General features: G+C 44.0%; 1 protein-coding gene across 3 annotated transcripts in view; it reads right to left on the bottom strand.

The window, feature by feature from the left end:
* LRRC9 (leucine rich repeat containing 9) overlaps positions 1-16,565 on the bottom strand; it is a 584,298-nt gene that overhangs the window by 551,915 nt on the left and 15,818 nt on the right. For all 3 annotated transcript variants that reach the window (XM_033952892.1, XM_033952893.1, XM_033952894.1), the window contains exon 3: positions 15,346-15,414. In XM_033952892.1, coding sequence (XP_033808783.1) covers positions 15,346-15,393 — 48 coding nt within the window. In that variant the 5' untranslated portion in view covers positions 15,394-15,414. The remainder of the gene's footprint in view (positions 1-15,345; positions 15,415-16,565) is intronic.

Raw genomic sequence — 16,565 nt, 5'->3', positions numbered from 1 at the left:
GGATATTTGACTCTTTACCTTCATTGACATGCCAAATAAAATAGTATCATATGATAGTGCCACCGGATTCTCTAATAGACAATTTATTTGGCCCCATATTGATTTCCAGAAAGCCAAAATGAATGGACAATAGAATAATAATAGATGTTCTAAAGTCCCAGCTTTTTTGTCTCAACTCAAATAGTTCAGCAGGTGATAAAAGCATCCATAGATCCAATTATTTTGTCTGGTATATGGATTGAACTTCAATTAGATGAACAAGAAAATAGCAGATCTGTATGGAGATTTGATAATACATTGCTTGCGGATACAAAGTTCCTTGAAGAATTTCAATTAAAAATGAATGAATTTTTTCACTTTAATATATCAGAAGAAGTCTCCATGGAAAATTTATGGGATGCCTTTAAGGTTACCATAAGAGGTAATATTATTTCATATTCTGCTTATATTAGAAAACAATTTAAAAAGCAATTTTCTAATTTGGAAAAAGAAATTAAACTTTTAGAATCTAAATTGATTAATAAATGGGAGCATGGTACTCTACAGGCTCTATTAAAAGCAAAAGGTAAATATAATGAATTATTCTCAAAATTGGTAAAGAAGGATTTGTTTTCCCAACAAACTCTGTATTATGGAAATTCAAATAAGGCGGGAAGATTATTGGCAAATTATCTTAAAGCAAAGAAGAGAACAAAAATTATTGCAATTAAGAATGAAAAAGGGAATACACATACTCAAATTGGTAATATTTTAAATCAATTTCTAAATTTTTATAAAGACTTATATTCTTCCGAGCCTTATGATAATAGAGAAAGGGATGGATTAGAATTTTTGAGATTAATTACTGGACCGAAGATTCCTGATCATATTAAAAGAAGTTTAGAAGAGCCTATATCATTAAATGAATTAAAAACAGCATTGAAGTCTCTTAGAGTTGGATCCGCTCCAGGTGGTGATGGTTTCACAGTAGAGTTTTATAAAGCATTTCAAAATACTCTGTAACCACATTTATTAAATTTATATCAGACTCAACTAACTAAAAGTTGTATTATGGGTACTATGGCAGAGTCATTAACTATAGTTTTGCCAAAGCCAAATAAAGATCCCACATTGGTTTCAAACTACAGGCCTATTTCATTAATTAATATAGATGGAAAACTTTTAGCTAAAATATTAGCTTTACGCTTAGCCAAGGCTCTCCCTTTCATTATTGATAAGCACCAAACTGGGTTTGTTGCTAAGAGACATTCATCTAATAACACCAGATTGGCTCTTCATATGTTGAACTTAACAAAAGCCATGAATGATCTGGCTTTTTCTGTGTCCTTGGATGCAGAAAAGGCCTTTGATCGGATGGAATGGACCTTCATGTATCAATCTATGGAATGGTTTGGAATGGGGTCAGTATTTATATGAATAATTCAAACATTGTATAGCTCCTCTACAGCTAGATTATATATAAATAATAATTTTTTTCTGAACGTTTTAGTTTGCAGAGGGGAGTTAGACAAGGCTGTCCCCTGTCTCCTTTGTTGTTTGATATTGTATTAGAACCCTTGTTATTAGCTATCCAACAAGTAAAGGAAATACATTTGAGAAATCCTGAAAAGACCATTCCATGCATACTTGAATTGACAGAAAAATTTGGAAAATTCTCAGGTTATAAAATAAATTGGAGTAAATCAGAAGTTCTTCCACTAAATGTGCATTGCACAAAAGGCTTGTTTGATTCATTTTCTTTTATATGGAAGGAAGATGGATTAAAATATTTAGGAATTTGGATTAAAAATACGCTGGAAGACACAATGAAAGAAAATGAAAAATCTTTGTTGCAGAAGGTAACAGAAATGTGCGAGCAATGGAACCCTTTACATCTTTCTTGGTGGGGGAAAGTTCAAATGATTAAGATGATGATATTGCCTGTGGTTTGTTATCAAATGAGTATGTTACCAGTATTTTTTAGAGGGTCCTTTTATAAAAAGTTAAACAGTATTCTTACCAAATTTGTTTGGCTAGGTAAAACTCCTAGAATCGCCCAAGTATCTTTACAAAAATAAATTAAAGAGGGTGGGGTAAATTTTCCAAATTTTTATAGGTATCATCAAGCCTATATTTTGCGCCAGGGTAGGTATTGGGTCCTCCTAGAACTCCTAGATAATATCCCAGACTGGTTATGGTTGGAATGGCGACTCATGTTTCCTCTACGATTATGTCATGTTCTTAGTATTAAAATGCCTAGATTGTATAAAGAAAACAGAATATTAATGGAAACATGGGAAACATTACGATATATTAATAATTTAACATCTGATCCAATACAAAAGTCAACAAATCAGATTATATGGCTAAACTCCAGGATTCAAATTGGCGGATTTAAGGTCATCTGGAAGCATTGGATGACAGCAGGGATACGTATTTTGGAAAATGTTATTTCAAATGGTAAACTGCTTGAATTTTCAGAATTGCAATATAAATATGGCCTTAATAAATCGCAAAGTTTTAGACGGTTGCAATTGAAGCAGGCCATTCAGGCAGGGTTCCCTGAATGGAAAACCCTTAACAATCATTATAGTTTGGAGTTCTTATGCTTTCAGGTGGACGTTCTGGGTCACCAGGCCGCACAGTGGTATAAATTGATAAGTGGATTAGTTAAAAAGAAGCCTAAAAATAGTCTTAGAGATATTTGGAGCACTGAGATTAAGCATCAGATTACTGCATCTCAATGGCCATGGATTTGGTCTTGGAGAATGAGATCTACAGTAGAGAATGACACGGTGGCGGTTTACCCGCGGCCACCGCATTTTAGCCGCGGGTCACCCGCCGAAAACGGGGAAGAAAACTAGCAGTCGCTGCGGCGACGGGGACAAGGCCATTCACCGCCCGCGGGGCGGTGAATGGTCTTGTCCCCCGCAGTGAGGCATGAAGGATCGCGCGGTCCCCGCAGCTCACACCCGCCCGCCCAATCGATTCCAGTGTCCAGCCAGCTCTCTCCCCTCTCCTCACCCCAGTCCGCAGATCCTCCTCCTCGGCGACCCGCACGCTACCAGAGAGCCGCGCACACCCGCTGCTGCTCAGCCTCGATCTTCTGCTCTGACGCAACCGGAAACAGGAAGTTGCAGCAGAGCAGAAGATCGAACACTGAGCAGCCGCGCGTGTGCGGCTCCCTGGGAAAGCGCGCAGGTTGCCGAAAAAGAAAACCCACAAACCAAGGTGAGGAGAAGGGAGAGAGCCGGCCAAACACCAGGATCGACCGGGCAGGCAGGTAGTGGCCGCGGGGACCGTGCGATCGCTAGTGTTCCCGGCTCAAATTGGAAGGAGGGAGTGAAAGGAAAAAGGATTCTGGGCCAAGGGGATGAAGTCGGAAAGAAAAACCCACAGCAGGAAAGAAAGGGAAGGACTGGCAGGTGAGCCAGATGCTAGAAGCAGGGGGGGGGGGGGAAGAAAGAGGGAAAAAAGCTACATGGGGTTGAAAAGAAGAGACACACTGGTATGGAAGAGGAAGATAGGGGAAATCTGGACACAGGAAGGTAACAGAAAGAGGGGAAATTATGTGCATGGGGCATAGGGACAGAGACATAAAGGGGACATGCCATGGGGATGGTATATGGACACAGGGGGGAGGGGGCAATGACAGATACATAGGGGAGATATTAGAAATGGAGAAAATAGGAGCACAGAAGCGAGATGGTTTGTGGGGATGGGACAGGGACCGAGCTTGCAGGCTCCAGTGGCTTGCACAAATTACATTGTAACGTGCCATGAAAATAAGAGGAAGGAAGGTAGATAGGCCACGCGAGAGGAGCTGAAGGGTAGTAGAAAGGAACAGATGGTAAAGGAGGGAGGGAAGGGTGGTGGTGGAAAGGAATAGAACATACATTGAAGGAGGGTGGAGAGGAACAGACCCCCAAGGGAAATGTGGAAGACAGAGTGGGAAGAAGACAGATGCCAGACTATGCGGGAGCGGAGGGAAGAAGATGGGTGGGGGGTTAAGGGAGAGGCACAATAACAGCAAATGGAAGACGCAGAGAGAAGACACACAGTGGATGGAAGGAATTCAATGAGAAGATGTGGAAAGCAGAAACCAGACAACAAAGATAGAAAAAAAAATTATATTTATTTATTTATTTTTTGCTTTAGGATAAAATAGTATATTAGTTGTGTTGATAAAAATTTATAAACAAAGCCCTGCCAGCTGAACATCTCTTTCTCTAGTTCAACAGCAGGAACTTTGATTTATAAGAAAGGAATAAGCTAAATATTACAGTACTAAGGCTTATATGGATGCAGCGTGGACGGTGACGGGGTGGTGAATGGGATGGCAGTGGCGGTGACGGGGCGGTGAAAGGGATGGCGGTGACGGTGACGGGGCGGTGAAGGGATCGGCGGTGACGGGGCGGTGCAGAGGATGGTGGGCCGGTGACGGGGACAGATTTTTTCCCCGTGTCATTCTCTAATCTACAGTCTCCACATCTATGAGACAAACTTGGTTTTTTCTCTTACATAGAGCTTTTTGGACTCCAGTTTGATAGACTCAATTATTGCTTCTGGTGGAATTCATTAAGTCACATCTATCAAATGGAAAGAGCAATTGCTATACAAAGAGGGAACTATAATAATTTTAATAAAATCTGGGGTCCATTGACAAGATATTGTAATGAGTAAATACCATTTTTCCATTGTAAATGTAATAAGAAGGAAGGGATGGGAAGAGGGATTTTATAATTTTATTAAATATTTAGATCAATAATAAAGAATATTGTATACGAGCTTTGTGAACACGTGGAGGGGCATAATCAAAAAAATCGTCTAAGTCCCCTTTTGACCTAAGTCCTTAAACGTTCAAAGCAGAAGCAGGGAAAGTATCCATAACCAAAATAAACGTCCTTGTTTTGATTATGGCCTGCCTCTACTAAACACCCAGATCACCACTATGTCTACAAGTACATCCCACGACGTCTACACTTTTTGCCCATAATGAACCAAAAAAACGCCTAAGCCCCAAATGTCCAACATAAGGGCTTTTAGGCGAAGGAGGAGCCAGTCCTTCGTCTAAAAGCTGGATTCTGTAACCGGTGTCTGTTAAAAACAACACAATTCTGGTTACAGAATCCCCACCCCCCACAACGATCCAGGCAGGAGGCTGCCCAAGCCCTCCTGCCCTGTCGAACCGCGACCCCCCCCCCCCCCAATGACATCGGGGCAAGAGGGAGCTCAAGCCCTCTTGCCCCATCGAACCGCGACCCCCCCAATGACATCAGGCAGCCGCGGCACCCCCGACGATATCGGGGCAAGAGGGAACCCAAGCCCTCTTGCCCCGGTGATCGTGCCACCCCCCCTGACTCGATATGGCCAAGAGGGAGCCCAAGCCCTCCTGGCCCCGGCGACCCTCCCTCCGACACAACGGGCCAGGAGAGAGCCCAAGCTCTCCTGGCCCCGGCGACCCCCCCCCCCCGACTGGATTGGGCCATGAGGGAGCCCAAGCTCTCCTGGCCCCGGCGACCCCCTATCCCCCATCCACCACTACAATATGGGCAGGAGGGATCCCAGGCCCTCCTGCCCTCGACACAACCCCTCTCCCCCAACAACCGCCCCCCAGAACCCCCAATCGGACCCCCTCGCTGACCCGCAACTCCCCAGGCCGACCCCATGACCCCCCACCCCCACCCCTTCCTTTAACGGTGCCAAGCCCGCCCGTCTGGCAGGCCAGCGGGTCCAGAATGGGGCCGGATTGGCCCAGGCGGCAGAAACCCCACCCACAGTTGGGCCCTGAGGTGCCTGGGCCAATCAGAATAGGCCCGGGAGCCTTAGGCCCCTCCTGTGGGCGGGGCCTTAGGCACTTGGGCCTAACCCGGCCACATGTCTAGAATGACTCATCTATTGTTACACTTGTTGTAAGATGTAAAATGAATAAAGATTTTAAAAAATCCTATATAATAAAACGCTAGCCGCACATGCGCACTCAGACCTGCGTGATCTGTAATCCCTGATCCGTGATCTGTAGGTCCGTGGCCAGAGTGCGTATGCGGCGGCTAGACAAAGCAAGAAACAGACTCGAGCGCTGTGGCCGACTCAGGATGGGAGGATGCGCCGCAAAGTGCTGCACAGATACTGGAGGGGGAAAGACATATCGCTTCTGCACATACCAGTACAAACCTCCTTCCAGCGTTGCCAGTCGCTGCACGTTAAACAGGCTGCTTCGCGACTTTCTCCTGCAGTTGAGTCCCTCTGCCACGTCACTAATGATGTCATCAATGACGCGACATAGAGACTCAACGGCTGAAGAAAGCCGCGAACCAGCCTGTTTAGCGTGCTCTGCCCCCGAGGACAGCAGCCCTTCATTGACTGCCGGTGATCTGTTCAGCTACTCTCTCGAACCCTTCCCGCGGTCCCGACTCCAGCAGCACTGTACACACGCTGCTTTGGGGCCTTCTACTGCCCTGATTTACTCTGGCACAGAAGCAGAGCGAATCAGGGCAGTAGAAGGCCCCGAAGCAGCATGTGTACAATGCTGCAGACGCTGCTGGTGTAGCAGGTTTGTCGGGACCGCAGGAAGGGAAGGGTGGGGCCGGAAAGGGACTAAGGGAGCCAACCAGACCGCAGGAAGGGAAAGGGGGGGGGGGTAGGGGGAATGCTACTGCAGCACAGGAAAGTAGTGTGGGGGGAGGGAAATGGAGAGGGAAGAAATGCTGGTAATATACATTAAAAATAAAAAAAAACTTACTCTGTGAAACTTCAGTTATTACAAAAAAAAAAAAAATAGGTGACATATGACACCTCCATATACAAACAGAGAGAGACACACACAGGAAAAAAAAACCCTTAAAGACAAGGAGCAATAGAGAAAGATTGAAAGAAAAAAAAATAAAAGGAGAGAGAGACACAGAAAAAAAAAAATCCACATACATCAGCCCAAGAGACAAACACCAAAACAAACACAGGGCAGGGAAGCGCCAACAAAAAAGATTTCAGCCGCTCGCCACTCAATGGGACCAGGCAGGCAGCCATGTGAGGAAGAGCAACAGAATTAAAAAAGGTAATGTGCAGGGAGAAGCTGGGCCTGCCTGCGGGGAACACAATAAGGGAAGGGGGGAGGGCCCTTGGAGCAGGCTAGACCGCGGGAATGGAAGGCGGAGGGGCCAAAAGGAGCAGGCAATGCTGCTACTGCTGCACAGGGACCTGGAGGGGGAGGGAAATGCGAGCAGGAAGAGGTGATGATGGACAGGGGGGAAAAAAGGAAGGGAGGCTTATTGCTGGACAGGGGAACAGGAAGAGGTGATGATGGACACAGGGGGGGGAAATGAAGGGAGGCTTACTGCTGGACAGGGGGAGCAGGAAGAGGTGCTGATGGACAGGGGGGAGGTAAAACAAAGAGAGAAGGGCTGCTGCTGGATAAGGGGATAAGGGGTGGTGGTAAACACAGGGGAGGTAAAAAGAAGGGAGAATGGTCAGGAAAAAGCGGCTAAGGAGATAGAGAGAGAAAGAAATAAAGACAGACACACACATATATTCTAGCACCCATTAATGTAACGGGCTATAAAGCTAGTAAATAAATAAAGTCCCAGCTTCGAGATTACAGTGCCAACATCTATTAGACTTAGAGCTATCTAATTTTTGTAATCGAACAGGGGTCCAAAATTGTCTATATAACAGAAAAATCCAAGTTTGTCTCATAGATGCAGACACTGTACATCTCATCCTCCAAGTCCAAATTTGTGGCCATTGAGACGCAGTAATTTGATGCTTGATCTCAATGCTCCAAATGTCCTGAAGACCAGTCTTTGGTTTTTTATTCATAAATCCAGATATCAATTTATACCACTGTGCGGCCTGATGTCCCAGGAAGTCCATCTGAAAGCATAAGAACTCCAAACTATATTGATTATTAAGATTTTTTTCCATTCAGGGAACCCCGCCTGAATGGCTTGCTTCAGTTGCAATCATCTAAAACTTTGTGATTTAGCAAGACCAAATTTATGTTGCAACTGTGAAAACTCAAGCAGCTTACCACTAGATATAACATCTTCTAGAACAGTGGTTCCCAATCATGTCCTGGAGGACCAGGAGGCCAATCGGGTTTTCAGGCTAGCCCTAATGAATTTGCATGAGAGAGATTTGCATATAATGGAAGTACCAGGCATGCAAATCTACTCCATGCATATTCATTAGGGCTATCCTGAAAACCCGATTGGCCTGGTGGTCCTCCAGGACAGGGTTGGGAACCACTGTTCTAGAACATGTATATCTGCTATCACCAAATGCTTCCAGATGATCTTATATCCGCCAATTTGAATCTTGAAGTTAAGCCATAAAGTTTGATTTGTTGATTTATGTATTGGAATAGGAGTTAAATTATTCACAAATCTTAAGGGATTCCATGTATCTACTAATATTTTGTTTTCTTTATATATTCTAGGCATCTTGATATTAAGAACATGGTTTAGTCACAGAGGAAACATGAGTCGCCATTCTAACCATATCCAATCTGGAATATTTTCAATGAGCTCTGGGAGGACCCAATACATACCTTGGCGCATAATATAGGATTGATGATACCTATAAAAATTGGGACAATTCACCCCTCCCTTCACAATTGGCTTTTGCAAAGACACTAAAGCAATTCTAGCAATTTTCCCCAGCCAAATAAATTTTGTAAGAATACTATTTATTCTTTTATAAATGGATCCCTGAAAAAAAATTGGTACCATACCCATTTGGTAACAAACCACAGGCAAGATCATCATTTTAACAGTTTGCACTCTCCCCCACCAAGACAAATGTAAAGGATTCCCATGTGTTGTATTTTGATTTTAGCAAAGCCTTTGACAATGTACCACACAGACATCTAATAAATAAACGGAGTGTTCTTGGGATGGGTCCCAAAGTGACAGGCTGGGTCAGGAACTAGTTAAGTGGAAGACGACAGAGGGTAGTGGTCAATAGAAATCTCTCGGAGGAAAGGGATATTACTAGTGGTGTGCCTCAAAGTAGAGAATGACACGGTGAAAAAATTGGTCCCCGTCACCGCCCCGTCCCCGTCTCACCATCCTCTGCACCGCCCCGTCACCGCCATTCCCTTCACCGCCCCGTCACCGCCACTGCCACCCCATTCACTGCCCCGTCACCGCCACTGCAACCCCATTCACCGCCCCGTCACCGCTGCATACATAAAAGCCTCAAACGGGTACGATTTTATATACTTTTCTAATATCTCCCCTATGTATCTGCCATTGCCCCCCCCTGTGTCCATATACCATCCCCATGGCATGTCCCCTTTTTGTCTCTGTCCCTATGCCCCATGCACATAATTTCCCCTCTTTCTGTTACCTTCCTGTGTCCAGATTTCCCCTATCTTCCTCTTCCATACCAGTGTGTCTCTTCTTTTCAACCCCATCTAGCTTTTTTCCCTCTTTCTTCCCCCCCCCCCTGCTTCTAGCATCTGGCTCACCTGCCTGTCCTTCCCTTTCTTTCCTGCTGTGGGTTTTTCTTTCCGTTTTCATCACCTTGGCCCAGAATCCTTTTCCCTTTCACTCCCTCCTTACAGTCTGAGCCGGGAACACGGGTGATCGCACGGTCCTCGCAGCCCCCACCCGCCTGCCCAATCGATCCTAGTGTTTAGCCAGCTCTCTCCCTTCTCCTCACCTTAATTTGCAGGCTTTCTTTTTCAGCGACCTGCACGCTTTCCCAAAGAGCCGCACATGCGCGGCTGCTCAGTGTTCAATCTTCTGCTCTGCTGCAACTTCCTGTTTCCGGTTGCGTCAGAGCAGAAGATCGAAACTGAGCAGCAGCGGCTCTTTGATAGCGTGCGGGTCGCCGAAAAAGAAAATCTACAAACTAAGGTGAGGAGAAGGGAGAGAGCTGGCTAAACACTAGAATCGATTGGGCAGGCGGGTGTGAGCTGCGGGGACCGCGCGATCCTTCATGCCTCACTGCGGGGACAAGACCCATTCACCGCCCCGCGGGCGGTGAATGGCCTTGTCCCTGTCGCCACAGCGACTGCTAGTTTTCTTCCCCGTTTTCGGCGGTGACCCGCGGCTAAAATGCGGTGGCCGCGGGTAAACCGCCACCGTGTCATTCTCTACCTCAAAGTTCTGTTCTTGCTGAAAGGCTGTCAGGTAACATTTGCCTCTTTGCGGATAATACCAAAATCTGCAATAGACACCCGAGATGGAGTAAATAACATGAAGAAAGATCTAGCGAAGCTTGAAGAATGGTCTGAAATTTAGCAGCTAAAATTTAATGCTAAGAAATGCAAGGTCATGCATTTGGGCTGCAAAAACCCGAAGAAACTACTACTACTACTATTAATTATTTCTAGATGCACGCAGAGCTGTACAGAGTCACAAAGAGTAAGAAAACAGTCTCTGCTCAAAAGAGCTTATAATCTGAACAGGCAAGACAGACAAACAAGATGTCATGGATACAGTTAAGGCAAACAGTTAATCAGCTGGCTGGGTTGGAGGGCAGAGGAGTAGGGTTAAGGATTGAAAGCTATATAAAAAAGGTGGATTTTCAGTCTGCTTTTAAACAAAGGAAGGGAAGGGGCTTGACTGACAAACTCGGGTAATTTATTCCAGGCATAGGAGGCAGCTAGATGAAAGGAATGAAGTCTGGAATTGGCAGTGGAGGAGAAGGGTAACGTTAAGAGTGACTTATCTGAGGAACAGAGTTCTCTGGGAGGTATATAAGGAAAGAGAAGCAAGGAGATATATTGAGGGGGCAGCAGATTGAACACACTTGTAGGTCAGCAATAAGATCTTGAACTGTATGCGATGACAGATAGGGAGCCAGTGAAGGAGAGGGGTGACATGAGCGCAGCGAGGTTGGTAGAAGATGAGTCGTGCAGCAGAGTTTTGCACAGATTGCAAGGGGGAGAGGCAAAACTGAGGGATACCAGTTAGAAGTAGATTGCAGTAATCCAAGCGTGAGGTTACGAGAGCTTGGACAAGGGTCTGGGTAGTGTGCTCAGAGAGGAAGGGGCGAAGTTTGGTGATACTGAAGAGATAGAAGCGACAGGTCTTAGCGGCTTGTTAGATATACATAGAAAATGAAGTCACCAATCTGCTGACTTCAACCACAGACTACAAAACTTTCAAAAAAGAAACAAAAACCTTACTCTTCAAAAAATACATAAAACCAATATAACTTTACCAATAAAGTCCCAATCTCTACCGGCTTTACCAATCCTCTCCTTAGATAATTAGAAAATGCTCTTTTATAACCTTATGTATTAAGATCATAACAATTAAAGGAGGAATAGAAATCACTAATGTAATGTAATGTAAAATGAGAGGTCAGAATCGAGGATGACTCCAAGGTTGCGAGCAGAGGAGACTTGAACAATGACAGTATTATTTACAGAGATGGAGAAAGGAGGAGGAGAAACAGAGGGTTTAGGAGGAAAGAGGAGCAGCTTAGTCTTGGACATACAGTCAAACTTCGGTTTGCGAGTGTTTTGCAAGACGAGCAAAACACTTGAGCAAATCATGCCTCGCAAATCGAGCATTGACTCGATTTGTGAGCCCCCCCCCCCCAGAGAACTGGCATCACCTCCCCCCCTGCCCGCAAACCGGCATCACTCCCCCCCGGCGTAAACCACCATCCCCCGCCCACCCAAAGAGAAGCCCTTATCCCGATCTGGCCCTGGCATGTACCACCAACCCACAGGACATGCTGGTGTCGGTACCCGAAGATCCTGCCTCTTGCCTGGGCTGGGCCTTGAGCATCTGTGCTAGGCATTGAGCTAGAATGCTAGGGTGCATAGAAAGAGGTATGGCCAGTAGGAAAAAGGAGGTATTGATGCCCCTGTATAAGACTCTGGTGAGACCTCATTTAGAATATCGTGTACAATTCTGGAGACCGCATCTTCATAAAGATATAAAAAGGATGGAGTCGGTCCAGAGGAAGGATGGTGTGTGATCTTCGTCATAAGGCGTATAGGGACAGACTTAAAGATCTCAATATGTATACTTTAGAAGAAAGGAAGGAGAGGTGAGATATGATAGAGACGTTTAAATACCTGTGCATGAGTCAAGTCTCTTTCAATTGAAAGGAAGCTCTGGAATAAGAGGGCATAGAATGAAGTTAAAAGGTAATCTAAGGAAGTAATCTAAGGAAATACTTTTTTACAGAAAGGGTGGTAGATGTGTGGAACAGTCTCCTGTTATAGATGGTGGAGACAGAGACTGTGTCTGAATTCTAGAAGGCTTGGGATAGGCACGTGGGATCTGTCAGAGAGGGAAAGAGATAATGGTTACTGAGGATGGGCAGACTAAATGGGCCATTTCGTCCTCGTCCAATCCATCATCCTCTCCAAACTTGACTACTACAATGCCATTTACTTATGTCTAACAAAAAAAGTCTTCAAAGACTCCAGCTTATCCAGAATACTGCAGCCAAGTTAATCTTTGCAAAACGCAAATCTGACCATGTCTCCCCACTCCTGTCCAATCTTCACTGGCTCCCAGTGATTTCCAGAATCCATTTCAAATGCTCCTGCCTGGCTTTTAAGATCATTCATGGCATCCTTCCTCCCCTAATCCCACTATCCTTTAACTCCTCGAGTCCTGACTCCACCAGACCCGCCCAAAGATATAAACTATCCTTTCCTTCTCTACGCGGTATTCTCTATGCAGGTAAACTGGGAAAATCTCTTGTCTTCAAAATCACAGGTCTCTGGAATGACCTTACTATCCCGTTGCGGAACCTGGGCTCTCTCCAACTATTCTGCAAGCAACTGAAAACTTGGCTCTTCTCTAACATGTAATTCTATTTTCCCCCCTTACTCTTCCATTCTATATATAAGCTCATGTAAACCTTTTCCTTTCTCTTCTTATAATATATAAGAAGAGAAAGGAAAAGGTTTACATGAGCTTATATATAGAATGGAAGAGTAAGGGGGGAAAATAGAATTAAATGTTCTTGTAAACCGTGCCAAGCTCCACTTACGTGGAGAGGATGCGGTATATAAACTGAAGTTTTAGTTTAGCTTAGTTTAGTTTATCTGCCCACATGTTTCTATGTCATACAGAGCATCAGAAACATAATCTACTCCAGCTAAAAGACGCTGAGGAGGAGGCTCCACAACCTTACCTTCCAGAGTATGCAGCCGGGACAAGCAAGTGCGCATGAAAAAGGATGCTGCTGAGGAAGCTTTGACTCCCAAAGCCACTGCCTCAAAGAATTTCCTGAGAACCACATTCACATGGCGGTCCTACATGTCTTTGAGCACCACACCACCCGCACTGGGAAGGGAGGTGCACTTAAGTCACCTGCACAACCAAAGAGTCCACTTTAGGCTGACTTAAAAAGCTGCTGGCACTCCTGCTGCATAGGGTCGAGATGAGACATAGCTCTCGTCACCTTGAGAGCGCATTCTGGATAGTCCCATTGCTCTGAGATCAAAATGCTCATATCTAGATGCCAGGGAAAAGCGAAGATTGAACTCGTATTCCACAAAGGGGAGAAGAGGAGGTAGAAGGCGATTAAGTGACTAAATTTAACTCATGTAGAGTGCCCGAGATGAGATCAGGCAAAGCAATACACTTAAATAAACGCAGAACCATGAGATCGTCCCTAGGTTCGAAAGACACAGAAGGATACAAAGATCTGGCATACTGTCCCAAGTCCCCCACCATGGGAAGAGCGTCCCCTGAAAACAAGGGGTCCGCAAACTGATCACCATCATCAGTATTGTCCAAATCAGGGTCAGCTAACTCAGAACAGACTGAGAAGAGGACATGCCTAAAGAGGCAAAAACGCTGAGAGACAAGTCCGAGGTGGAGCAGGATTGTGCAGGAGAAGCATGGCTATCTTGAAAGACATTCCATAAATATTTATTAAACTCACTGAGAAAGCCTCCTGTCCCTGAGGAGTAGAGTCACCCTTAGATGACTTGGCCTTGCGTTTCTTGGGCTGTGGGGCATCCATGTTCTTTCGTGTGGAACATTCAGCCTTACCGAGCCCTAAAAAAATAAATGGCTGTCCCAACAGGCTAGCCGCCTTATTTGTCACCTGCTTAGGCAGAGGAGAAGTTAAGCATGATGCTGTTGCTTCTCCCAGCCGCGCCACGTGGCACATGGCGCAAGGTCACTCTGGAAGTGCTAAATTTGCGCAATCCTGGCAACGATTTAAAGCAGAAGAGCCCAAGGACTCCATCACAGTATGTTTTGTGGCAAAAATTGCAGTTCTGGAAGTGCAGGAATTCTTTTGAACATAAAGAACCCTCAAATCCAAGATGGCCACTGCTAAGAAATTCACACACAAAAAAAAGAAAGAAATTCATGCTAAAATCTCAATATTTTAAGTTAGCAAAGTTCAAAACTGTAATTGTAGGATTTTTTAGGTGGGGGAACACAGGGGGACATGTAAAAACCTCTAAAACCTTGAAATTTAGACCTCCCCTGATTCACCTCCCAGGCTGTGCCAGCCTTACTCACTTAGAGTAGCTGGAATCAGAGAATCACTGTCTTATGCTGGGAATACCTCTTTGACACTGATCTTCGGGCTGCCAGTCAGATATGGTGTATGACCATACTTCCACTCTTGCGGACCAACGGATGCGTTAAGGGAAGGATGGAGGCAAAAAACACAGCTGGCACCCTGTGAGACACCGCTGAGCCTCCTAAAGGTGCCTAACAGCCTGCGCTCAAACCTCTGATAAACAGTAGGTGAGGAAAAAGTGAGGACAGCCCCAAGCTCCAAAGAAACAAATGCAGGCTGGCCAACAGTTACTACAAGAGATCGGCCGGTCAGTCTGCTTCTTCTCTAAGCAGGCAGAGCACAAGAAAATACTCTGAGCACAAAGAAATCCCCGAAAAAGATTGAAAAACACCGAAGAAAATAAGAAAGGAGAGCAGAAAAGAAACACTCCTTCAGGCTTGCATGCAAAACGGAAAAACTACAAGTGGCAGTAGAGTTCCCAGTCAAGTAGTGGAGGGTCAGATAAAAAAATCCAGAGTGGATTCCTTCTGCAGATGGCTCGCGGCCATGGGGAAATAACCCACATGTCTAGAATGACTCATCTATTGCACTGGAAATTTACTTAAGTTGAGCTGTGAATAAACTTATCAAAAGTTAATCAAATCAGTTTTTCTAGTTAACTTTAGACAAATTGTGTAGCCTATCTTACTTGATCAAGTCAGATAGGGCTGATATTCAGCTCTATCTGACAAATGTAAAGCCAGGCCCCTGAAATGCCCCAAATGATGCTCAAACCAAGTACATCTATGCAGTGACAGAGGGGAGGAAGGAAAATTCAGTTTGTCCTAAAGATTCCCAGACAAATCTTTTGAATATTGAGTTTAGTAAATCAGGCCCAATATCATAATTTCTAGAAGTGAAACTTACCAGTTCTTTAATTATTTCTTCTGTATTCTGGTTTTCACTTCGCGTCATCTTCTAAACATGCTACAAAATCTGATAAGAACAATGACAGAAGTTGATATTTTATACTGCATATTGCCAATAAGAAATATAAATATTTGTAAGTACAAGTTCTTTCTTAATTGCCTATGCTACAAAAGCATAGAAAATGGCCCATTCCCCTCAAACTTTGCTTTTGTGAACAAGACATTGATCATTTAAAATTTACCTTTTTTGCAGAACATTGCAGATTGATTCCAAGCTGAGTAAACTTGGGAGCCCTTTTACTAAGGCGCAAACATCAGGAAGATGCACTTTGCTATGTATGTGGCTAATTTAGCAAGACAATAGGGAAAAAGTACTCCATAGAAGCATCTACAAGGCATTTTTTGGCATGCTTGTTGGGGGTCAAGACAAACTTTAGGCACCTCACTTCATATGCAAGCATTGCCAAAAAACTCTGGAAGGTAAGACAATATTGTTTCTCACTACCCCTACCCTATTGTTTTTTTCCACTTTCTACCATAAACTGAAAATTGTAATTTTTACTCCTTCCCTCCTGATTCATGTCTGTTTTATATGAAAATGTATTGTTAAATTCTTTGTTTCTTTTTACTATATTATATTTTGACTATGTACATCGCTTAGTAATTCAAATAAGCGATTTATCAAATATATTAATAAACTTGGAAACTAGGATGGTGGAATTTTCTGCTATACAATTTCTTAGACTGTTTCATTTTTAAAAATATTTAAATAAAGATCTAGAACAATTGCTTATGCCTACTACTTATGGGGAATTCAGGAAACGCCTAAAAACATATCTGTTCCTGAAATATCTAGGCAGTTGACCCGTACAACTCTTTCTCCTCAATAACTGATCCCTTGAGCTGTTAATCTCTAATTTCCACCCTGTTAAGTTCAATCTATTTGTACCTTTCTTTTAATCTTTGTAAACTGCATAGAACTTCACGGTCCTGCGGTATATAAGCTGTTGTTATTATTATTATTATTAAATTTTTAAAAATGCATTGTTATTTGAAAATATATCATATATGAAATGAAATATGTTGTGATAACTTGTATATATTAGTTATATGTGAAATAAATGTATTGTTTTTATTACGACAAATTTCATTCTGTTCAATTGGATGGTATAGAAGGGAAAAGCCATGAATTTTGCTATTCCAGTGCCCCTTTGCCAC

The sequence above is a fragment of the Geotrypetes seraphini genome, chromosome 7 (genome assembly GCF_902459505.1).
Source record: "Geotrypetes seraphini chromosome 7, aGeoSer1.1, whole genome shotgun sequence".
Lineage (NCBI taxonomy): Eukaryota > Metazoa > Chordata > Amphibia > Gymnophiona > Dermophiidae > Geotrypetes > Geotrypetes seraphini.
The sequence above is the reverse complement of the archived record's forward strand: the minus strand, read 5'-3'. Positions and strand labels throughout refer to the sequence as shown.